Source organism: Eutrigla gurnardus (assembly GCF_963514095.1).
Source record: "Eutrigla gurnardus genome assembly, chromosome: 4".
NCBI classification, from domain to species: domain Eukaryota; kingdom Metazoa; phylum Chordata; class Actinopteri; order Perciformes; family Triglidae; genus Eutrigla; species Eutrigla gurnardus.
In genome coordinates this window covers 24,305,614-24,329,968 of record NC_139918.1, presented here as the reverse complement: position 1 = coordinate 24,329,968, position 24,355 = coordinate 24,305,614, and the positions used below count along the sequence as shown (strand labels likewise).

Below are 24,355 nucleotides of genomic sequence, written 5' to 3'. Positions count from 1 at the left end.
CACCTGAGGTGAGGGAGGAGTTGATCAGGGTGGTGAGGAATGGCAAGATGTCGTGTGAGATGTCTTGGAGAAGAGAGGAGGGAATCGGGTCAAGGGAGCAGGTGGTGGCACGGTTAGATGTTACAAGTGTGTGAACGTCTTCAGAGGTGAGGGGGCTAAAGCTGGTAAGGCCATCAGAGTTTAGAGTTACGAGAGATGTTTTCTAGGGGGTTATATGAGTGAATGAGGAGCTGATGTCATTTACTTTCTTGGTAAAGTAAGTTGCAAAGTCATCAGCAGTACCTGCTCAGGTACTCTGGTCTCTACAGGTTCTCTGGTCTACCTGTTCAGGTACTCTGGTCTCTACGAGGACACGTGAGATGGTTATGAACAATTAATGCAGGTTGAACAGAAAACATGAACAAACAAGAGGACAAACAGCAGAACCCATTAGAACCCTGTTCGGACTAGTATTAGTGAGTGAAATTAATGATGATTATAGGTGAGTTCAGGTGAATCAGATTAACAAATTAAAGAGTCTGTGATGCTGATGAGTCAAGTATCCAACAGGTGAGCTCAAGTGTGTGTGTGTGTGTGTGTGTGCTCTGTGCTGCGTTCAGGGTCACTCTGTAATTAGCTCGTTTTCTGAACTCAGGATTAAACCAGTTAAACACAGTGAGATGAGGTTTATATAACTGTTCTCGGATGAGATTAGACTGGATTAAAACGACGAGAGGCTCTTCTGAGAAACACACACACACACACACACACACACACACACACACACACACACACACACACACACACACGGTCGCCAGGGAAATGCCCCAAGTGTAAATGGTTAGTATGGAAAAATGAAATCAGTCAGAACTAGTTGATACAATGACTCTGGTGTGAAATAGTCCTGGTTCAGGTCCAGGATGCTGTCCTGATTGTGGATATGAATAAACAGAAGTCGGGGTAGATGTGTGTTTATGTGTTATTTTATTATATAAAAATGAAATCAGTCAGTTGAGACCATGACTCTGGGACTTAGTGACTCTGGTTCAGGTCCTGGCTCAGGTCCTGCCTACGAGCAGCAGCACCATCTAGTGGCTGTTAGAGGAGCTGCAGCTCATCACAGAGCAGACCTGAGCCCAGGTGTTCTGATCCTCAGGAGGACTGGGGGTCAGTAGAGCTTCATGGAGGCCTCAAACAGCAGACTCAGGTCCTCCTCCGTGTGCTCTCTGGGGGAAAGTTTGGTGACTCGTTCCTGAAGGACATGAAGACAAAACCCTCAGACGTGTCAAACAACCCTTAACAACCCTGAAACTATGATGTAATTAGTAAATTAATGATAAATCTGATCATTCATCCTCATGGATTCAGTCAGATCCTAAAGTTCCCATCATTCTTAGTGTCAGTGAAGTGGTGGACCTGAGGGACGGTCCCCTGGACCAGAGCCGGGATGTCATCCTTGCTGTAGCCCACCGCTGCCAGTCCGTCCTCCACCTGCAGGTCAAACAGGAAGCGCCGCAGCGTGTCGGCCAGAACGCCACCGGCGTCCACCCGCTTCACCCGCCGGACGTCTGCACCTGAACGCCACATGGTCACATGATCATCGTCATTCATCTCACGTTGCTAAGAGTAACACACCGTTGCTATGGACGCAGTTCAGATCTCCTACACAGCGACAGGAAGCAATGGAATAATTTAAAATCAATAGCTGAATTAGCTGAATATTTGTATTCTAGAAATATGATGATATAATAATATATGCAAGTATAATAATACACTGGGTTCTATCATACAGGATTATATTGACAGGTGAACAGGTACCGAGGATCTCTGCAGCCTCCAGGTGGCGCTCTGGACACATCGGGGCTGTGAAGTTGAAGACGGCCGGAGACGTGAGGACGACTGAGAGACCATGAGGCTGACACACACACACACACACACACACACACACACACACACACACACACACACACACACACACACACACACACAGTTAATAACCACGTCGCAGTTTAAAAAGGTTTTGCTTTAGATTAAATCTACAAATCTTACTACTTATTAACTATAAACTATAGATTAACTATGAACTATAGATTAAGCAATTAATTAATTACTCAGCTCAACCGGTAATATTTCACGCTTTGCGTTCTGGTAAATTGAACCAGGTTTCCGTGACTTCCTGACACGTCTCGGAGTATGATGATGTCATGCAGTTCCATCACTCACCACCAGAGGGTGCTCCACGCTGTAGCCCTTGGCTGCATGCGTCTTCACGTTGCCGGCGATTGGATACGACATCCCATGACTGCAGAGAAACGTCACAACAATACAGCTGGGAGCGTCCGCCATGAAAAGAAGTCCCTGAATCCTGTGATTCTAGAACTCATCGACATGAACGATTATCTTTTACACATTCAAAGGTTCATTAAGGGAGTGTTGTCACTCAAAAAACTACATGAACATTCTGGAGTTCACCCGACTTTTGGGGTTAATATATAAATGAATGAATACATGGATTGTGATATTAAAGCAGAAGAGCTTCTCTCTAACCACAGATGAACTCCTGCGTTTCCAAAGCCGATGCCGGCAAAAACGCTGGCCAGGTGCATGCTGGACCGGGCCTCCAGATCCTCAGGGTCCCGCACGGCTCTGTAACCAAGCAACCAATCATACAAACATTCCTCCCGTCAAGAATCCTGTTTGATAAGATCAGAATGTAACACAAACAACAAACAGGATACACTCTGAAACCCACAGAGATCCTCCTTAAAACAGGCAGAACAGCAGGTCTGGAGTTCCTCAGGGGTTACTTTCGGGTCCTCTGAGGTTCTCCAGTTAAACAGTTTATATACCGCTTCATGTATTTGGCGACCACGTTGAGGGCGTGGCGGGACCAGACGTCACTGATGGGGTTGCTGCCCTGGTAGGCCGGCCGGTTGATGGGGTTGGAGGGGCGGGGGCTCCTCTGGTTGTACGGCAGAGCTGTGTACGACTCCAGAGCATGACTGTCGGAGAAAACATGATCCATCATGCTCATATCCAAGATCAAATACAAGCTACTATATATAGCTTGTATTGTAGCGATTAATTGCGATTAATTACGGCAAATTGTGCGATTAATTAGTTAATTTTTTTTAATCGATTAAAAAAATTAACTAATAAAGAAAGAAAGAACTAACTAAGAAAGAAAGCGATTAATTGCGATTAATTACGGCAAATTGTGCGATTAATTAGTTAATTAAAAAAAATTACTAGTTAATCGCACAATTTGCCGTAATTAATCGCAATTAATCACTTTCTTTCTTCGTAAGAATAAAGTATGTTATAATGGATATTTAAATGTAAAATGGTGGAATTTATGTAGAATCAACACAAAGGAAGTATTTAAATTCAAATACTATTGTTAAATAGCAGCTTTTTTTTAACTTTAAGCACAGATCCTCTCATGTGAACTACAGATTTCCAAAGAAACCATCAAGGCCATCAAAATTAACTGTCAGCTTGAAAAAGGCATATTTCTTATATGCACTAACACTTCAAAAAGGTCCACAATAGAACATGCAAATATGGAAAAAAGAACAAGGAAATATTCTGCTGTGAAGTCAGAATGATAAATCCTTTTCACTCCATAGAACAACAAGTCAGCTTAGTCCTCCTTTACATTCAGCCCGTTACGGAGACAGACCAGTCTGTTTACATTGTCAGAGGACAAAATCTTACGCTGAACTCCGTTAAAAACTAATGGCTAACGGCTTTGCGGCACACGTCGTCATAGGTCTTACGTCAGCCGCCACGGGAAGTAAACAAAGCACAGCTGCGTAATTAACGCAAAGATGAACGCATTAATTTTGACAGCACTAATATATATATAATATCTATAAATAATAATATATATAAATAAAGTACTAAATGTCATAATTTAAAACAATTCAAATAAAAGTGAATTAAGTAAAGTCTGTGATTGTGTTTTTATATTATTCGCCATTAAACTTAACTTTAATCTGTAAAAACAAAGATATTAATTATGTTTTTATTAGAATGTATTACAGCGAAATGTTTTTTCTTAAAAAAGACACAAATTTAAATATCAGCTGGCTTTAACTTTAGGAATAATAATTAATAAATGAGGCAATGATTTGTAAAATACTTGGTTCCTGCACAAGTCCTGGACTCGGACCCGAATGACTGGTTTCCATGGAGACTCCGTCTCCGTGTCTCACACCATCATTAACAGACTGAGACTTCGCAAGGTCAGAGGTCACGGCTGCTCAATAACAAGACCAGAGTCCACGAGTCAACCAGTCCTCAAGTCAACGAGTCCACTAAAGTCCAGACAGTGTTCTTGTTCTCTGTGTGATTACCTGCCTCCCATAACTGATCAATAATAATCAGACGGAAGGACAGACAGACAGACAGACAGGCAGGCAGGCAGGCAGGCAGACAGACAGACAGACAGGCAGACAGAGAGGCAGGCAGGCAGGCAGGCAGACAGACAGACCAGAGGACATCGAAACCGCTGTTGGCGGCGACCCTCTCGGGCATGCTCAGTGTGTGTGTCGGGTCCACGATGCCCAGCGTGGGTCTGATGGCTCTGCTGGCAATACCTGAACACAGACAACCAATCAGAGCTCAGATGGACACTGTGATGTCACTGTTTGTTTCTTCTTTGTGAGTTTTATTTGACCTGTTTTGGCTTTGAGAGGCTCAAAGTCGAAGATGGCGACACCGGTGGTCTCGCTGCCGGTTCCCGCCGTTGTAGGAACTGAGGAGCAAAGTCCAGGTGAGAGAGAGACAGGTTAACGAGCTTAACGAGGGGAGTCCTGAACTCTGAACCTCTTTACTGAGGGAGTAACCTTGAAGTTCACAGATAATACAAGAAAAGACTTTGATGTTTTCTTCATGTTTCAGCTCCAGAAGGAAGGAAAATAATACAGAACCATTCAATTAGATGAAAACGTGTTTAAATCGATCAATCTGATACATAAAGGCAAATATTCATGATATATGTTTAAAGAATATTTGAAAACATGATTCTTTGGAGAAGAGGAAGAAAGAAATTAATTTGTATTGTTGTTTGTTTATTATTTCACAACTCACAGAAACGAGCATGAAAACACAAACATAATAAAATATTTATTTACTTAAAATATAAATAACTTAATAGCATGTCTTATAGTGTGCAGCCAAGGCAGAAAATAATAATAGAAAGCAATAACAAAATAAAACAAATACTTAATTAAACTCAGAGAAAATTATACGTTTAAGTTAGAAAAGAAAACTGTTTAAAAATGAATTTGATGAAATATTTGTGTGGAAAGAAGAAAGAGAAGAAAATTCTATTTTATTAAACGTTTATTAGAATAATTCTATATCATACTTCTATTAAATTTAATTAATTAGAATTATTATCTAGTTAATATAAATTCAATATACATTTTAATTAAATTAATTATATAAAATGTAATTATTATTTAATGATTCATTCTATAATAATTCTATATAATAATTCCATTTCTCAAGATTTTCAAGATTAAAAATAGATCTGTTCATCAGCTTGAATAGAAATTCAAGCTGAGGCTTGAGGCACCAAACTTCCATCACTACTTCCTGGCAAATCAATTACAATACCTAGTTAAATGGATCAACATACAAAATCTCAATTACCCATGGCTGGAACTAGAACAGAACCAATATACAAATATAGCAGACCTCCCCTTCCTCTCACAATCAATAAAAAAATCCAACTTCTGCAACACGTGTCTGTCTGTTACCTTGTTGCGTTTCATGTGTTAGATGTTTTCACTTCATACGTGGTGCTATATGATTCCAGGGTCACATAAATGGTTGCGGTAGGACAAACATGTAAATTAAATTGTAAATGTAATGTATCATATTGTATTGCATTGGAAAATATATATTGCTTTATTAAAAATAAAGTTGTCCTCCGAAGAGGGGGGGTGGTGGTTGTGGTGGGCAAAAAAAAAACAAAAAAAAACTTGAATAGAAATAGAAATCAAAGTGAAACGTTGATGTCTACCTGCGATCAGCGGCTTCACGGCGCCGGTGACTGGCTTCCCTTTCCCGATCGGCGCGTTGACGAAGTCCAGGAAGTCGGCGTCCGGGTGGCTCGCGTACAGATTGGCTGCTTTGCAGGTGTCAATCACGGAGCCGCCGCCCACCGCCACGAACACGTCAAACGAGCCATTTTTAGCAAAGGAGATGGCATCTTTAAAACTACAACACACACAGTGACATGTCACCTGACTGTCACCTGACCGTCACCTGACCGCCCAGCCAATCAGAGCGCAGGAGGAGCCGGCGTCTCACCTGGTGTCGGTGGGCTCCACCCGAACCTCATCGTAGACTTTGTACTGGACTCCGTTCTGGATCAGGGACTCCAGGACGGCCTTCACTGGGGGTAGACGGGACAAGTTCTTGTCGGTCATCACACAGACGTTCCGAGCACCGAGGTTCTGCAGGTCCTGCAGGAGAACCGGAGAACCGGTTGATGTTTTAACAACTCCCAGACTTTTCATGTTGTTGTTCTGGACTACAGACCAGGAATTATTCTAGACCCAACACACAGGATTTGTGTCTTTCATGTCTTCACACAAGTTGAAATATTTCAGAGCAGAAATTCCCATTATTCTTTGTCTCTATATCTACATATCTATATTCTATCACAGCCAATCAGCTTTGAGCTCGTCCTCCTGAACCCTAAATGTTGTCTCCTGGGTCTGTGGTCCCCCAGAGGTCTAGATAGTAACTCACATTAGTCCAGAGACCAGATCAGACTATGTGGAGGAACCAGAGACTGTCTGTGGTCCCCCAGAGGTCTAGATAGTAGACCACACTAGTCCAGAGACAGACCAGACTATGTGGAGAAACCAGAGACTGTCTGTGGTCCCCCAGAGGTCTAGATAGTAGCCCACATTAGTGCAGAGACCAGACCAGACTATGTGGAGAACCAGAGACTGTCTGTGATCCAAACAACAAGGTCTCTGCTGTATTTATGTCTAGATTACCTTATTTGGAGTGTTGACTGAGCAGCTACAATGTTAGCGTAGCCTAGCACCCATCAACCAGACTCCATTCAGAAAACAAGCATTTTAACAGTAGTTATCTTGTGGTCTTGCAGACAGACCTAAGAAAGCATGACTCAGCACTTGTTACTGATTACCATCACGATGGAGTTATTTCAGCATCCTTTTCATCTGGTTATTGATATCATTTTATTTGGTTATTTGGTTACCATGCCAATCTCTCTGCTGACTCCTTCTCCATATCTGATGTTGGAACTCGCCATCTGACACAAAACACATAACACATAAACACATTCAAGCAGTTACCTCAAACGGTCATTCAGTTTTGATCTTTGGCTCAGAAAGGTTTCAGGTCTGAAGAACTTATTGAAGAATATATCATGGTATAAAATAAAACGTCTCCTTTTCAGTGAGAACACAATGAAGTTTGTGTTTAATAAACATCAACGTTTATAGAATCATAAATATGATTCCTTCGTTTCTGAACTGTGAGGTACCTCGAAGGCATAGTCGGTGGTCCTGACGCTGCAGCTCGGCGCTCCGGCACCTGCAGGACAGAAACACCTGATGACATCATCTGTGCGTTCATGACTGACCCCTGACCCCTGACTGCAGCTCATCAATACACTGATTGATCAGAGTTACCTTGGTGGAAGGTGTTGGAGTGAGCAGGACATCTGCACCTGTTCACACACAAACAGAGCCAGTCAGAACCCAGAACCACTTCACTGGTCTGGGACCAGAGCGTGAACATGGACCTGGTCTGAGGGACTTGAACATGGACCTGGTCTACAGGACTTTAACATGGACCTGGTCTACGCTACTTTAACATGGACCTGGTCTACGGTACTTTAACATGGAGCCGGTCTACGGTACTTTAACATGGACCTGGTCTACAGTACTTTAACATGGACCTGGTCTACGCTACTTTAACATGGACCTGGTCTATGGTATTTTAACATGGACCCGGTCTACATTACTTTAACATGGACCTGGTCTACGGTACTTTAACATGGAGCCGGTCTACGGTACTTTAACATGGACCCGGTCTACAGTACTTTAACATGGACCCGGTCTACGGTACTTTAACATGGACCTGGTCTACGGTACTTTAACATGGACATGGTCTACAGTACTTTAACAGTCCTGGGGACTCGGAGTGCCAGAGGTGTCCAGGTCCTTTATAGTCTCCTTCACTCGTGACCTTGACCACTCGTGACCCTTGACCTCTGCCGGTTTTCCATGGAGGTGAGTTTGAGACGGAGGTCATGTGATCTCAGCAGGAAAACAACATTTTCTTTTGCTTCACAAATAGAATTAAATCAAAGAAGTCACTTCTTTCATGTTTTCACAAATAAATAAAGGTTTGACAATTCTGACAGTCTTCAGTCTGCATGCAGGTCTAGAACAGGTCTGACTGGTCTATAATAAAGTAGTTTTAGAAGGAGAACAGAGTCCTGGACTACGAGGCCAGCTCCACATTCCAATGGATATGTAGGTGATCTGCTTTAAAATCAGTATTCGAGGTTTTCACAAAGAAAGTGGATCTGTTATTAATATCATTTATAATATAGATATTATCAACATGATCGATTCCAGTTCGGGATACCTCCGTTTTAAAGCAGTAATAAAAGTCTCTGCAGAGTTTTCAGAGACTCTACGGATCCAGAACCGGTGTTGATCGGAGTTCTGGATCTCGTAGAACCGGAACCACGAAGACTGTTACCAGAGTTCGGCTTCACCGAGTAAAACAACCTGTGGGAGGTGCCGCTGCCTGTACGTCATCGCGCGCTGTTTACGTGTTTTTCCTCCGACATTCGGAAACCGTCTGGAATCGTTAACGGAACTTTACCGGGACGCGGTGGAACTCACGCGGCTTGCTGCAGCTGTCTGAGCAGGTGAACGACGCGGTCCCGTCCTGCCATCTCTGTCGGTGTTACCGAGCCGCACACGAGCTGGGGTTCATATACACTTCAGTGACGTCAAGGCTTCCGTGTCCGCATTTCAGAATAAAAGCCTCCCTGGCGACCGACAATAAGTATGATATACTACTACTACTACTACTAATAATAATAATAATAATAATAATAATAATAATAATAATAATGATACATTGTCTACCGCTTATCCTGTATTCAGGGTCGGGGGGGGGGGGGGCTGGAGCCGATCCCAGCTGACATTGGGTGAAGGCGGGGTACACCCTGGACAGGACAAACAACCATTCACGCTCACATTCACACCTACGGGCAATTTGGAGTCATCAATTAACCTATCCCCATGCATGTCTTTGGACTGTGGGAGGAAGCCGGAGAACCCGGAGAGAACCCACGCCTACACGGGGAGAACATGCAAACTCCACACGGAAGGAGCCAGGGGCCGACCCGGGAATCGAAACCGGGACCCTCTTGCTGTGAGGCGAAAGTGCTACCCACTACACCACCGTGCAGCCCATATACATATATTATATTGAAAAGCATGATATAAAGATGAAACAAATCAGAAAAAGGTCTCAGAGAGTCTTCAGGGTTAATGTAATCCAGGTGTAACAGGTCTAAGTGGGGCAGTAGTTCTAGACCTGGTCTCATGTGGTCTGGTGAGGTGCCCCCTTTTAAACAACGAATGTCCACATACAACAGGAAGTGTGAGATCTTCATCTGAACTGAACTGAATGAATATTAGATAATGATCAGTGTGTGAAGGTCGTTTGGTAACACAAACAAAAAAATAAAGGTTTTTCAAATTAAAGGAAAAATCTCTGTGACTCGGATGAAGGAGGATTCTCCAGTTGTAGTTGTGTAAACAGTGAAAGGTCAAAGGTCACAGCAGTGAGACAGAAGGCGGTACACATCGACCTTTAAACAAACCTCCGACTGTCAGACACTTCAGCCGTTTCCTTTATTACGTTTCATTTGTTTATGCTCCAGAGGAGGAAACATAAAACAACTTCATGACATCGTTTCAGAATTCATTTCACTTGTTTGCTCACATATCAATCAATCGATTTCTCAAGTTCTCATATTTGATCAACATGTTCTCAATTTGAGTGCAAACAGAATCAATGTAATGGATTTTCAATTTAATTTTAATGATTAATTTAGAGTGTTAAAGTCTTGATGGTGTTTGAGGAGTCAAACCATTAAAACAAGTAAACTGATGATGTTTCCTCTTATTAAAGGAGCAGTCACACATTTCAACTAAAGTAACCAGCTTCGGAACTCACTGTCCACATTATTGAGAAGGACAATACTATTTAATAATATAATTAAATAATATTTAATACAAATATTTAAAAATTATATCTAACAATAATATTGAATACTTTTATTCAATAATTATATTTAACAATATTTAATATTGACATTCAATAATGATATTTAATAATATGTAATAATGATATTCAATAATTATATGTTACAATAATATGTTATAATAATATGTTATAATAATATGTAATAATGATATTTAATATTATATTTACCAAGCATATTTAATAATAATATTTAATAACAACGTTTTATAATTATATTTAATAATTGTATTTATTACTTCTATTTCATAATTATACTAAGTAATTATATTTAATAATGATATTTAAAAAATAAAATGTAATAAGTATATTTAATAATTATATTTAATAATTAGGTTTAATACATATATTTAATAATGTTCAATAATGATATTTAATAATGATATTTAATAATATTTATTTGTCTCTAATTGTCATTTAACGGTAAAAGTAGTTGTATTGCTGTAAGTTGTTCAGTTTCTTTAGGAACAAAAAACAGAAGTGACGATCCAACGGAGTCATGAATTTAAAATCTACCAGTTTGTTTACGTGGACAACGACGAAATAAACAATGAAACCAGCGTCAGCTTTAGAAACCAAGGTTAGCTTTGAAACCAACGTTAGCTTTAGAAACCAACATTAGCATTAGAAACCAATGTTAGCTTCAGAAACCAATGTTAGCTTTAGAAACCATTAGCTTTAGAAACCAACGTTAGCTTTAGAAACCAATGTTAGCCTAAGAAGCCAACGTTAGCATTAGAAACCAACGTTAGCTTTAGAAACCAATGTTAGCTTTAGAAACCAGCGTTAGCTTTAGAAACCAACGATAGCGTTTGAAACCAACGTTAGCTTCAGACGACAGAACAACGGTGAACAGGAAGCAACGGGAGCAGAGACGTGGCGTCTCAGAAGAAGATGAACTTCTTGCCGGGTGTCACAGTGTTTCGTGTCAGAGATGCAGGAGATGAAGGTCAGGGCGTTGGTCCAGCCCAGAAAGTAAAGGTCACATCTTCATCTTCAGCATGGAAGTCCTCCGCCTGCCCAAAAAAAGGAAGTCAGTCAGGAAGTTCACATTTTAATTTTATTATCATCTTAAAATCAACTTTATTCTGTTTTGCATGATATTAATGCATCATAACCAATGAGATGTTTCCTTGTTGTGGTGGTGATGATGATGATGTTGACGACGACGACGACAACGATGATGATGATGATGATCTCTCACAGACCCCCCCCCCCTCTTTCTCTGGTATATAAAGCAGAGTTTGAAAGACTGAAGCAGAGAAACATCACAGCTGGATGAAGACAGACCATCAGGTGAGACTTCTATGATATTAATTTACCTGCAATGTACTACTACTACTGTAGTACTACTGTTATATTCATTATTAATATATACATATATATATATATATATATATATATATATATATATATATATATATATATATATATATATATATATATATATATATATATATATGTATATTACTGCTACTGTAATACTACCATTACCACTACTACTACTACTACTGCTACTGTACTACTACTACTCTTGAACTACTAGTTTACTCAGATGAGGACCTAACACTTGTTCTACTTTAGCTCTTACTTTATCGGCAATGATTCGTTGTGGTTTCCTTGTTTCCTTCTTTTGACAAATGTACTTATTGTAAGTCGCTTTGGACAAAAGCGTCTGCTAAATGACCTAAATGTAAATGTACTACTACTACTACTACTGTACTACTACCATTACCACTACAACTACTACTACTGTACTACTGTACTACTTCTACTACAGTACTACTATACTATATATATATATATATTATATGTACAGAGGGGAGAGCTCAGGTGATTTAGTGATCTGGATGTTCACCCGGTGACTCGATGCATCCTGGTTGCTCGTAGCAACGGTGACTTTCATCATCATCATGGTGTAGACCTGATCAGTGTTCTGGTCTCTGCAGGACTCCCGTCTCTCCTCAGACCGCGTCCCTGACTGGAGATGAAGCTGAATGTGTTGTTGTGGGTCGTGGTTCTGCTCGGTGTCTTCCTCCCTCGCTCTGCTGACGGTCGCCCCGCCCCCGCCGCCGTCCACCGTAGGCTCCTCCCCCGACTGCTGCTGCTCCACCTGGGGGAGGAGGTCTCCCTGCACCTGGGGGAGGAGGTTTTCCTGCACCTGGGGGGACGGGGAGGATCCTCCTCTGCTGCTCCTCCAGACCTCCGGGCTCAGTTGCAGCTCACACAGCGCCCCCTGCAGGTCCAGGAGGAGGAGGAGGCCATGGAGAAGGGGAAGAGGTCTGAGGAGCCCCCCATCTCTCTGGACCTGACCTTCCACCTCCTCAGGGAGGTCCTGGAGCTGGCCCGGGCCGAGCAGCTGGCCCAGCAGGTCGACAGCAACCGCCGGATGATGGACGCCTTCGGGAAGTAGCTGCCCCACACACGCATCACTTCCTGTCGCTGTCGTCACATGACATCGTCACATTCAGATTAATGTTTTCACACATGAAACCAACATTCTGTTTCCATGGAAACAGCTTCAAAAGGTCATTAATAGTTCAATGAATGCTGAAATAAATAAATACACTTAATCAATAATAAATATTCACATGTTTAACTAAATACTAAATAATATACATATTTCTTTGTGGTAAAACATGTATTGATTTATATAATGATTTCAATGTAATTCATTATGGATTGATTGATCGTGATCGATCAGTGTTGTGTAGAGTTGATCAGTAGAATAAGATGTGACGTCACATTATGTCTGAACATTTCATATTTACAATAAAAAGTTTCAAACTCACGCCTGAGTTTATTTACAAGATCCAAGATCCAACTGTGGATTCATCCGCCACTGAAAGTAGTCCCCAAACTATTCTATATATTATACGGTTTCCTCTGTTTTACACTGTGAAGAAATATGAATGAGTTATTGATTCCTTCAAGGTCATTTTCACAAAATAACGGTTTCACCAGCTCAACTGAATCAACAGACTGTCGTCTGTTCAGAGAAAAAACACATTATTTAAAGCCGACTCAGCGAACATTGGAAGAAAACCAGGTTCATAATAAAACTATAATTTATTTGACATTTCAGGGAAACATTGTTATTTAGAGAAACAAATGTTTCAGATATGTTAAGTTCAGATGTCTTCTATTTTCACAACACATTTTAGGTTTATACACATGTGTATCTAAAATAAATATGTGTGTGTGTGAGAGAGAGAGAGACATCTGTGTATCTTATACACATAAAACATAATGTAAAATTATGAAAAAAAAACAGAAACAACACTGGCAGTCTGGCAAGAAGCCTGCAGACTGATCCAGGTCCTGATCTAGGTCCTGGACTGGGGTACCTGGACCAGGCTACCTGGACCGGGGTACTGGTCTTACTTCTGGTTGAGCCAGCTGAAGGAGAAGACGTGTTTGGGTCCGTCTTTGTCCTCTGACTCAGTCAGCTGATCGGACGGAACCTGCAGCAGCAGCAGAAGTTTTCATGAATTGTTCATAATTCTATAAGTGAATACATTTAATTTTAAAATGAAAACATGTATTTCTATCAAATCAGTATTTCTAAAACATTAGTGTCCTTTAGTTGAATTGTGATTTAATAAAACAATATTTAATGATATTCCTTGGATTAAAATGTGATTAAATTGAATAAAAACAATCTAAACAAATACATTTATAAATCTATAATTGTTGAACACTTCAAGTACTTGAATGCAAGGTGTGATGTCATACCAGAGGGGCGGGGCTGGCGCTGGGATTAGGCAGAGGGGGCGGGGTCAGTGTGGATGGGGAGGGGGCGGGGATTTTCGACACTGAGGTCATGGTGGGCGGAGTCTCTGAGGGTCTCTGAGGGGGCGGAGTTGAGAGCTGAACACCTGCGGGTTCGACCGGAGACGGAGGAGGCAGCTGATTGGCCGCGGTCGCTGCTCTGACCTCCACCGCTCCTTCTTCTTCTTCTTCATCGTCGTCATCGTCTTCATCAACTGAGGGCACAGCGTTAATGTGAGAGTGTCTGTGATTGGATGGTGGACGAGAACTTCCTGTTTCTTACGTTTGATGAAGTCGACGGTCGCCAGCGCTTGCCGCTGATGCTCGAAGTCGGCGGCGAAGTGATTCATGTTCTCGTAGCCACGTTGGACTTTATCTATGTGAGTCGTGTTGGTACCCTCCAGAATCCTGTTCTCATCAATGACATCATCAATGACATCATTAATGACATCATTTATGACATCATCATTAACATTATTATTATTATTATTATTATTATTATTATTATTATTATTGGCAGACTCACTTCTGTAGCAGAGGTTTGGTCGTCTGTGGGAGGAAAAATTAAAGTTACAGTTAAGTATAATTTTCATTAATCATGTTCAAATGCATATATTTCAAAATAAGAGCCCACTGTACTTCAATTAAAGTAGAAATACCACAGTGTATAAATACTCTACAAGTACTACAGTAAACATATGGTACATATAATATATTGTTGTATGTGTTGGATAATATTTCATATTAATAATCTGTGAAGGTGACTGTATGGAACAGATATCGATGAGATGTTCACCTGCAGGAACACGGCCATCTCAGACTCGTCCAGCGTCTGGATGGCGGTCTCCAGCAGCTTGGCGGTGGTCTCCAGGTGCTCCGTGTACCTCCGGCTCAGACCCCGGATGTAGTCCAGCTTCTCCTGCTGCTCCGCGTTGATCCTCAGACTCATCTCAGCCTTCCTCTCCTCCAGCCGCGCAAACAGCTGATCGAACGCCTCGCACACCTTCGACTTCTGGCGCCGCCCATTCTCCTGCAGCACGTCAGCACGTTAGCAGCTGGACCAGGTCTGCACACGTCTAAGTTCAGGTGAGTCGGTCCATGTTAGGAGGTCAATGGTAGGTGGTCTATGGTAGGTGGTCTAAGGTAGGTGGTCTGTGTTAGGAGGTCTATGGTAGGTGTTCTATGGTAGGTGGTCTAAGGTAGGTGGTCTATGGCAGGTGGTCTAAAGTAGGTGGTCTATGGTAGGGTGGTTTATGGTAGGTGGTCTATGGTCGTGGTCTAAGGTAGGTTGTCTAAGGTAGGTATCTATGGCAGGTGGTCTAAAGTAGGTGGTCTATGGTAGGATGGTTTATGGTAGGTGGTCTAAGGTAGGGTATCTATGGTAGGTGGTCTAAAGTAGGAGGTCTATGGTAGGAGGTCTATGGTAGGTGGTCTATGGTCGGTGGTCTAAGGTAGGTTGTCTAAGGTAGGTGGTCTATGGCAGGTGGTCTATGGTAGGGTGTCTATGGTAGGTGGTCCATGGTAGGTGGTCTATGGTAGGGTGTCTATGGTAGGTGGTCTAAGGTTGGTGGTCTATGATAGGAGGTCTATGGTAGGAGGTCTATGGTAGGAGATCTATGGTAGGGTGTCTATGGTAGGTGGTCTAAGGTTGGTGGTCTATGGTAGGAGGTCTATGGTAGGAGATCTATGGTAGGGTGTCTAAGGTCGGTGGTCTAAGGTAGGGTGTCTAAGGTAGGTGGTCTAAGGTGGACTCACGTTGACGGCGCTGCAGGTCTCCTCCAGCTGACTGATGATGGCCTGAGTTCTCTCATTGTTACCGACTAACATGGAGATACAGTCAGTCAACTCGGCCTACACACATACACACACACACACAAACAACACACACACATACACACACACACACACACACACACAAAGGTGTGGTTAGCACTGTCGCCAGGTTCCAGTCCAGGCTCCTCCCACAGTCCAAAGACCTGCAGGTAAACTGGTCTCTCTGTGTCTTTCTCTATGTGCCTGTCTCTCTGTGACTGTGTCTGTCTCTCTGTGTCTGTCTGGATGTGTCTGTCTCTATGTGCCTGTCTCTCTGTGTCTGTGTCTGTCTCTCCGTGTCTGTCTCTCTGTGGGACCCCTGTGGTGGTCTGGTTACCTGTCCAGGTGAACCTGCCTTCAGACCCCCACGACCCTGAATGTTTCAGAGCTGGCTGCTGTCTGAGCCCCTCTACTGGTCATTGTCTGTGGCGTAAACCTGTCTGTGATATAGAAACCTGTCTGTGGCGTAAACCTGTCTGTGATATATATAAACCTGTCCGTAATATATAAATATGTCTGTGGTGTAAACCTATCTGTGATATATAAACCTGTCTGTGATATATAAACTCGTCTGTTGTGTAAACCTGTTGGTGGTGTAAACCTGTCTGTGATATATATAAACCTGTAATACATAAACCTGTCCGTGATATATAAACCTGTCTGTGATATTAACCTGTCTGTGATATATAAACTTGTCTGTTGTGTAAACCTGTCTGTTGTGTAAACCTGCCTGTGATATAAACATGTCTGTGATATATAAACCTGCCTGTGATATATATAAACCTGTAATACATAAACCTGCCTGTGATATAAACATGTCTGTGATATATAAACCTGTCTGTGACATATAAACTTGTCTGTTGTGTAAACCTGTTGGTGGTGTAAACCTGTGTGTGATATAAACCTGTCTGTAGTGAACAGACAAGTTGTGAGACAGCGTCACCTTCTGCTTGTGGAAGACGCTGTCCAGCGGAGCGACTTCACAGTCTTTGTGAGCTCCGAACACTTTACACATTGAACAGGTGGGGGCGCTGCAGGTAATACAGTAGATGTTGATCTTCTCTTCTTCATGTGTCTCACACATCGGCTGCTCCAGCTTCTCCTCCACGACTGGTCTACTGCTCAGAGAGACAGGTGGACAATATATATATATATATATATATATTGATCGCAGTTTTCTCTGATTTCCAGAAGTCAACAAGGCTCCCATAAACATCATAACACTACACTACTTCATCTACAGTTAATAAAGTAACAGTTAACAAAGTAACAGTGAAGAAAGTAACAGTGTAGAGGACACGTGTCACTAACATCTGTCATGTTTCTGTGTTTTTATCAGCTGCTGCTGTCACAGTCTCACTGACCACCGTTAAAAATAGAGCTAATAGCTAACACACACACACACACACACACACACACACACATGCGTGCTGAGTCACTCTAAACATCCTGTTGACCAACGGCCACAAGATCAGTTTCAGCACTGTGGATCTAAAAGATCATTCTGAGCTAACAGGACCTGGAGACTAAACTAGTTACCTGGTGTGTGCAGGTGTGTGTGTTACCTGGTGTGTACACGTGTGTGTGTGTGTTACCTGGTGTGTACAGGTGTGTGTGTTACCTGGTGTGTACAGGTGTGTGTGCTACCTTGTGTGTACAGGTGTGTGTGCTACCTGGTGTGTACAGGTGTGTGTGTGTGTGTGTGTGTGTGTGTGTGTATTACCTGGTGTGTACAGGTGTGTGTGTGTTACCTGGAGTGTACAGGTGTATGTGCTACCTGGTGTGTACAAGTGTGTGTGTGTGTGTGTGCTACGTGGTGTGTACAGGTGTGTGTGTGTGTGTTACCTGGTGTGTGCAGGTGTGTGTGTTACCTGGTGTATACAGGTGTGTGTGTTACCTGGTGTGTACAAGTGTGTGTGTGCGGTGTGTGTGTGTTACCTGGTGTATACAGGTGTGTGTGTTACCTGGTGTGTAAAGGTGTGTGTATGCTACCTGGTGTGTACAGGTGTGTCTGTGTTACCTGTTGCTCCCCTGTTTGTACATGTCGATGATGTTCTCCACCAGCAGGTTCCTCTGTAGTCCGTAGACCCCATGGCGATCCAGAACCACCTCGTGTCGACAGGACGGGCACCTGAAGCGACCGCCGGACGTCAGCGTGGAGCCGCTCCTCGTCGACAGGTAGGGGTTGGACGCCTGCAGAGAGGCGGGGCATCACACAGGTGAAGAGGTTAAAGACTGGAACTCTGGGTTTAATGTGTATGAATGCCCTTTTACATGAAACACTAACCCTGTTCAGATGCAGTACCTTCTGGGATTTTATTTTGAAAAAATCCTATCTATCCCTAGTTACTGTAAATACACAGTGGGAGTTGGATGAATTTATTGTGAAAATCCTTCACAAGTGTGTCCTTGTCCTGCTCCTGTGTGTGTCTGAGATGACAGTTGTTATCTGAACACAAACCTCATCCTGAGGTCCTTGTTAGGTCACAGTTCCTCTGGAATGCTTTTATTGTGGCGGGACAATCCATGGGTGGGAGTTCCTCTATAGGACTCTTATTTTGAAGGTTTTGGGGAGACGGATATAATCAGGCTGTTGTCGACCTCTATGAGGAGGTTATTATGTGATATGCTACATTATGACCATTTTACTTACTTACATACTTACTTACTGACATACTTACATACTTACTTACTGACATACTTACATACTTACCTAGCTACATACTTACATACTTACTTACTTACTGACATACTTACATACTTACTTACTTACTGACATACTTACCTAGCTACATACTTACATACTTACTTACTTACTGACATACTTACATACTTACTTACTGACATACTTACATACTTACCTAGCTACATACTTACATACTTACTTACTTATTTACCTACTTACTTACATACTTACATACCTACTTACTTACATACTAACTTAGGGGACACTATTTGAGGCAAATCCATAAGAATGGTTACTGATAGGAACACAGGTTTTTGTACCATGTGTGTGTGTGTGTGTGTGTGTGTGTACCTGGAACACGTCGTTGGCACACTTGCGACAGAGGTTGTGTTGACACGGCAGGATGACGACCGGCTTGGTGAACATCTCCAGACAGATCGGACAGATGAGCTGCTTCTCCAGACTCTCCATGACGATGACGATGAAGATGATGAAAATGACGATGAAGGGCAGCTGCCAGAAAATCAAAGTGATCAGATCCAACAGAGGAGTGGAGGGGAAGGCGAGAGGCGCGTGGCGTGTTGAGGCCGCAGACTGAACTCTCGGCTGTTTTTAGACCCACAGACGTCAGGTGTTGCCATGCCGACATGCCCTTATATGTCAAAGGTCATGAGGAGGCGTGACAAAGCAGGGGGGTGTTGGACTTTCTTAAAGGGACAGTACAGAGAATGAAGACGGAGGCTGCAGCGCCGCCTGCTGCTCAGTAAACGTAGGAATACATCAATGTAACTGTAATACACAAAGTATGATGTGAAAATACTCAAGTAAAGTACAAGTACCTTAAGACTGTACTTCAGTAAAGCAGTAATTTAAGTAAATGTGCATTTCTAAAGGCTGCATTAATAAATTACTTATCAATGCTTTATTGATCATTAATAAGTGAAGATTATTCATTCAAACATATTTAGAGTTTATAAAACTCAATTATTAAAGAAACCAGATGTTTGATTTAAATACATGCTACATGCTAATGCTAGGTGCTAATGCTACATGCTAATGCTAGGTGCTGTGTACAATAAAATCAGCTCACGACATCTTTACAGGTGTTTATTTTATTTTGTTTTGTTTTTCACACAAATAAACTTTATCTGAAGGTTTGTTTACAAAACATTAACTACGTAGAAGTTTTATATTCATGATTCTCCATGTGTGAAACAACCAATCACAGCGTTAGTTTGATACTTAATGCACTGCAACATATAGAAACTTCAATTTGATTGAAAGCAACATTAGTGGGGGGGGGGGGGGGGGGGGGGGCAGGTGAGTTTACCTGAGGACCCACAAAGCTGAGGACGGGACCCCCAGACAACACCTGAGGGTCCACACACATCTGAGTTTCTACGTTTGAGGTGGTTTATGTGTTGGTTCTGACGCAGTGACCTGCATTGATGCATTTCCTGTTTCCTGTTTCCTTTCTCATGTGTAGGTGTCCCCGTATCTGCGGCGTCCATCGGTGATCAGCTGAGTTTTCTCGCTGGCGTTCGTCGGCTGCTGAACGATCGGAGTCTCAACATCTGCAAAACACAAAGTCAGTCTTAGAAAAGATATACATAGTATAAGTACAAATACAAGTACATATAAGTACATATAAGTGTACTTCATTACTTCCCACCTCTGGTACTAGTAACTGGTACTTACATAAACATATTAAACAGTATTTATTGATTACATTAAATCAATCATTTCAATAACAGATCATTTGTATATTTGTATTTTTTTTCTCCATAAAATCAGTTTAAAGGAAGAAAGATGAAATTCAGCTTGAAGGGAAGAGGAAGACAGCTGTGTGACTGTCAAAATAAAAGCCCACAGCTTCCTGTCGCCTCACCGGTGTCGGGGTCGTTGCGGATCTCCTCCTCCAGGTCATCAGGGGAGACGTAGTCTGGTCCCGCCCCCTCAGCTGTGGCCGTCGGCTTCAGTTTCCCACAGCAACAATTACAGCAGCAGCAGAGACAGCAGCAGCAGTAGAACCCGGTCAGGACCCCACAGACCAGGAACAGGCCCTGAGGGGTAAACAGGACTCATCAGGACCCACTACACCACCCAAGATCGGAGCAGACCCTGAGATGGTAAACAGAACTCACAAGATCCACTACACCACCAGGACCAGCATTCAGACCGCCTGAGACCAGGACCAACATTCAGACTGCCTGAGACCAGGACCAACATTCCAACCACCTGAGACCGGGATCAGCATTCAGACCACCTGTCACTGAGACCAGGATCAACAATCAGACCAACTGTCACTTAGACCAGGACCAGCATTCAGACCACCTGAGACCAGGACCAACATTCCAACCACCTGAGACCAGGACCAGCATTCAGACCACCTGAGACCGGGATCAGCATTTAGACCACCTGTCACTGAGACCAGGACCAGCATTCAGACCACCTGTCAAGACTGAGACCAGGACCTACATTCAGAGTACCTGAGACCAGGATCAATATTCAGACGTGAGACCAGGATCTCTGCTTCATTTTGATTGTCCAGTTAAATAGTTTCAGAGGACCAGATCCTGCAGACAGCATCTGATCTCGTCAAGTCCAGCTGTCAGTTTACCTGAACAAATCTAGAAACCTTCAGACCAGATCCACTTACAGAAGCTAGTGGACCGGCACGTTTCCCGTTGGGTCACATGCACACAGAGTCTGTGTAAGCCCCGCCCAGTGAGTCTAAGCCACACCCACCTTGGCCCACCAGGTAGAGAGCATGAAGTATGCGTTGACGTTGTCCTCCCCAAACTGCTGGGCCACGTAGAGTCCCAGAGACCCATACGAGTCGTAGATGGTCCTCTTGGTGAGGTCCGACAGGACAGCGTGGGCGCTGTTCAGCTCCTTGAACTTCTCCGCCGCTGCTGGGTCGTCGGGGTTCTTATCGGGGTGGAACCGCAACGCCAGCTTCCTGTCAAACACACGGCATCATTGTCAGCACGCTGGTCCTCCTGGGAGAAAGCTCTGGAAGAGGTCTTCATTGGACCTTCGGTTAAAGGGACAGTAGAGACGTAAGAAGTGAGCTTCTATGGGGTTCTATGAGGTTCTATGGAGTTTTATGTGGTTCTATGAGGTTTTATGAGCTTCTATGGGATCTTCTCCACAGGAGGACCCACCAGGACCTGACAGGTGGACCCAACCCGACAGGAAGACCCGACCCAATAGGAGGACCTGCATCATCATTTGGACACTTTATTTACAATATGTTTTCCCGTTTCTGCTTCCTGACAAGACCTGGAGCTCAACCTGGACCTGAAGCTGGACCTGCACCTGATGCTGGACCTGGACCTGAAGCTACGATCAGTAAATGTAGTCTACATGAAGCATGTGATCAGTGAGTCACCAGCCAACTCGTCATCAGCTGACTCGTCATCAGCTGACTCACCTGTAGGACTTCTTGATGTCATCATGGCCGCAGCCTTTCTCCAGACCCAGGACCTGGTACAGAGACTCTCCAGAGGTGGACAACGTTCGCTGTCTCCCGTCAGACATCCTGAAACAGGACAAGGACACAAGAAACCTCCTGGAAATAAGACTGGGACGATCTGGAGGACTGGGAGGACAAAGACTGGGTCTGGTAGGTCTGGGAGGACTGGGTCTGGGAGGACTGGTAGGAGTGGTAGGACTGGGGGGACTGGGTTTGGTATGACTGGTACTGGGTTTGGTAGGACTGGGAGGACTGGGTCTGGTAGGACTGGGAGGACAGGGTCTGGGAGGGCTGGTAGGACTGGGAGGACTGGGTCTAGGAGGACTGGGTCTGGTAGGACTGGGAGGACTGGGGCGTCGGGTCAGAGGACCCGTCTGGGGCAGGTCTTTAATCTGATTAACTCATTCATAAAAAAGTGAATCAGTGAAATAAGTGAAAATAAATAAAACAATAAATATATTCATTAAAAAACAAATTATTGTTCATAATAATAAAATGTTGATAATAGTTGTATTAGATTTGAATGATTAATAATGATGCATTTAGTGTATCATTTCTTATTTCCTTAGTAATTTAAACAAACACATTGTTGGTTCAAATAATGTTTTCTTTTTACATTTTCATTTAGTTATTTGACGAGGTTGTTTACTTAATAATAAAGTACATTGTGATCTTTAGAACATTTAGAGCTAACAGCAGCACCCTCCCAAAGCATCATGGGAAACGCAGTCCTTTTAACACGACGTCTGGCCTCTAACTTGTTTATGTTACTGATGATAAACAAACAAATATTCTTCTTTTAACTCAACGTTTAAGAGTTTGACATAAATATAAATAACTGATTAACGTTCCTCATGAATAAACATGAGTAAGAAGACGAAGCAGCGGCTGATCAACTGATTCAAACACTCACAACTTTATTAAACTCTGTGAACGAACAGCTGGGGGAAGAAGATGACGGAATCAACGGCGCAGATTAAAGACGGCGGTCAGATGAAAACACCTGATGTCACTCAGTCAGGTGTAGAGATCAGAGAGCCGGCGAGCTGGTCCTTACCTGTCTGCTGGCGAAGCCCCGTCTGCCGGTCCAGGTCTCGGAGGTCCGACCAGGATCTCTGATCCTCCATCAAACATTCAGCAGTTGCTCGGCTCGGGTGACATCACGCCGCCGCGCGCTCGGGTTTCACGAGACGCTCCACTGGACGCGCTGTGACAGGGAGGGGAGGTCGCCATGGCAACCAGGTGAGTCAGTGATGACTGACAGGTAGACCAACAGCAGCCGCAACAATCATAAAACTACAGTCGACGGCGCTGAAAGTTGTTTCTGCTCAACAAGAGAACGTGAATATTATGGGATGTTTGATAACAACAGCAAACAGTTTATTACAAAATGATTCTGTGATGATCGATGATGATGATGATGATGATGATGATGATGATGATGATGATGATGATGATGATGGTGTTATAAACCAACATGTCCTGTAGTAATGAGAAAGTAGGAAGTCGGTCTGATCCCCATTTGGTCCTCTGCAGCTCCTCCAGACCTGATTCAGGACCCTGATACCAACACGGGGGTCAGAACTCGATGCAGGACCGTCATGTTGATGTGGATCCTGTGATGTACTCAAAGCTGATTGGTCCCACGGTGACCGGCAGCTGATTGGCTGCTGCAGCGGAGCGCTTGGAACAGTTCTACAGGGAGAACAATGCGTTAGTCCCCCGAGACTCTCTGGAGACCGTGAAGGACACCTAGAACCTCGTGGAGGATCTGAGAGAACACCTAAGGGGCAGTTTGTGTTGGTTCAGGGGGCTCAATGGACCCCCTAGAGACCCATTTAAATATGAATATGACCTCTTATCTTTAACACAGAACCATCATAATAATGAATGGAAGGGACATACAGGCCAGTTGGCTGTAGGCTCAACAACACCGCCACCTGCTGGAGATCCCAGGACACTACAGGCCTCATATCAGACACCAAGGCCAACAGGGATCTTGATTTGGTTTGGTGTCAGGTTTCGATGCTAAATCTGCCAGAACTCATTGAGACATACGACATTGAAGGAAACAGGAAATACATCTTCTGCCTTCTTTTGGAACGTAATGTTTGCTAAAAGATTTGTTAAAGGAGTCATCACCTGGAAATCGCAATTTCTCTTGTTAAAACATGCATATCTGTGTTTGACCTCAGTTGAAACTTGCCTGAAAGGCTGGAGTTTGAAAGTGGCGCCGTTTTTTCGCTTCTGCTCTTTTTCCGAACAGGAATAGCACACAAGGG

At 43.2% G+C, this 24,355-nt stretch overlaps 3 protein-coding genes and 1 pseudogene across 6 annotated transcripts; 1 reads left to right on the top strand and 3 right to left on the bottom strand.

Moving 5' to 3' along the window:
• Positions 1-378: 378 nt before the first annotated feature.
• On the bottom strand, positions 379-9,007 carry adhfe1 (alcohol dehydrogenase iron containing 1). The gene is made up of 15 exons (XM_084007614.1): positions 8,892-9,007; positions 7,665-7,702; positions 7,517-7,566; positions 7,229-7,282; positions 6,304-6,458; positions 6,014-6,210; positions 4,661-4,738; positions 4,475-4,580; positions 2,829-2,981; positions 2,527-2,625; positions 2,203-2,281; positions 1,798-1,894; positions 1,396-1,553; positions 763-1,231; positions 379-718 (listed from the first exon to the last, which is right to left on the bottom strand). Exons 1-14 carry the CDS (start codon positions 8,942-8,944, stop codon positions 1,148-1,150), a joined length of 1,401 nt encoding a protein of 466 aa, XP_083863740.1. The 5' UTR covers positions 8,945-9,007; the 3' UTR covers positions 379-718; positions 763-1,147.
• Positions 9,008-11,579: 2,572 nt separating this feature from the next.
• Positions 11,580-12,818, top strand: LOC311011918 (corticoliberin-2 pseudogene; annotated as a pseudogene). Of its 2 annotated transcripts, none has more exons than XR_014599451.1 (2): positions 11,580-11,622; positions 12,276-12,818. The product of XR_014599451.1 is annotated as a corticoliberin-2 pseudogene (transcript). The 2 variants fall into 2 exon arrangements; XR_014599452.1 differs by having other exon boundaries at positions 11,598-11,622; positions 12,295-12,818.
• Positions 12,819-13,526: 708 nt separating this feature from the next.
• Positions 13,527-19,321, bottom strand: LOC311012331 (E3 ubiquitin-protein ligase TRIM63-like). Its single transcript, XM_084007737.1, has 9 exons — positions 18,947-19,321; positions 17,930-18,102; positions 16,853-17,027; positions 15,853-15,948; positions 14,894-15,127; positions 14,624-14,646; positions 14,381-14,505; positions 14,062-14,312; positions 13,527-13,790 (listed from the first exon to the last, which is right to left on the bottom strand). Exons 1-9 carry the CDS (start codon positions 19,064-19,066, stop codon positions 13,707-13,709), a joined length of 1,281 nt encoding a protein of 426 aa, XP_083863863.1. The 5' UTR covers positions 19,067-19,321; the 3' UTR covers positions 13,527-13,706.
• Positions 19,322-19,706: 385 nt separating this feature from the next.
• Positions 19,707-23,439, bottom strand: LOC311012335 (dnaJ homolog subfamily C member 5B-like). 2 transcript variants are annotated; one of them, XM_084007744.1, is made up of 5 exons: positions 23,131-23,439; positions 22,032-22,139; positions 21,344-21,557; positions 20,484-20,658; positions 19,707-20,169 (listed from the first exon to the last, which is right to left on the bottom strand). In XM_084007744.1, the coding sequence occupies exons 1-5, from the start codon at positions 23,205-23,207 to the stop codon at positions 20,072-20,074; spliced, it is 672 nt and encodes a 223-aa protein (XP_083863870.1). In that variant the 5' UTR covers positions 23,208-23,439; the 3' UTR covers positions 19,707-20,071. The 2 variants fall into 2 exon arrangements, with proteins under 2 accessions (XP_083863870.1, XP_083863871.1); XM_084007745.1 differs by lacking the exon at positions 23,131-23,439 and adding an exon at positions 22,327-22,401 and having other exon boundaries at positions 22,032-22,220.
• Between the last annotated feature and the right edge of the window lie 916 nt (positions 23,440-24,355).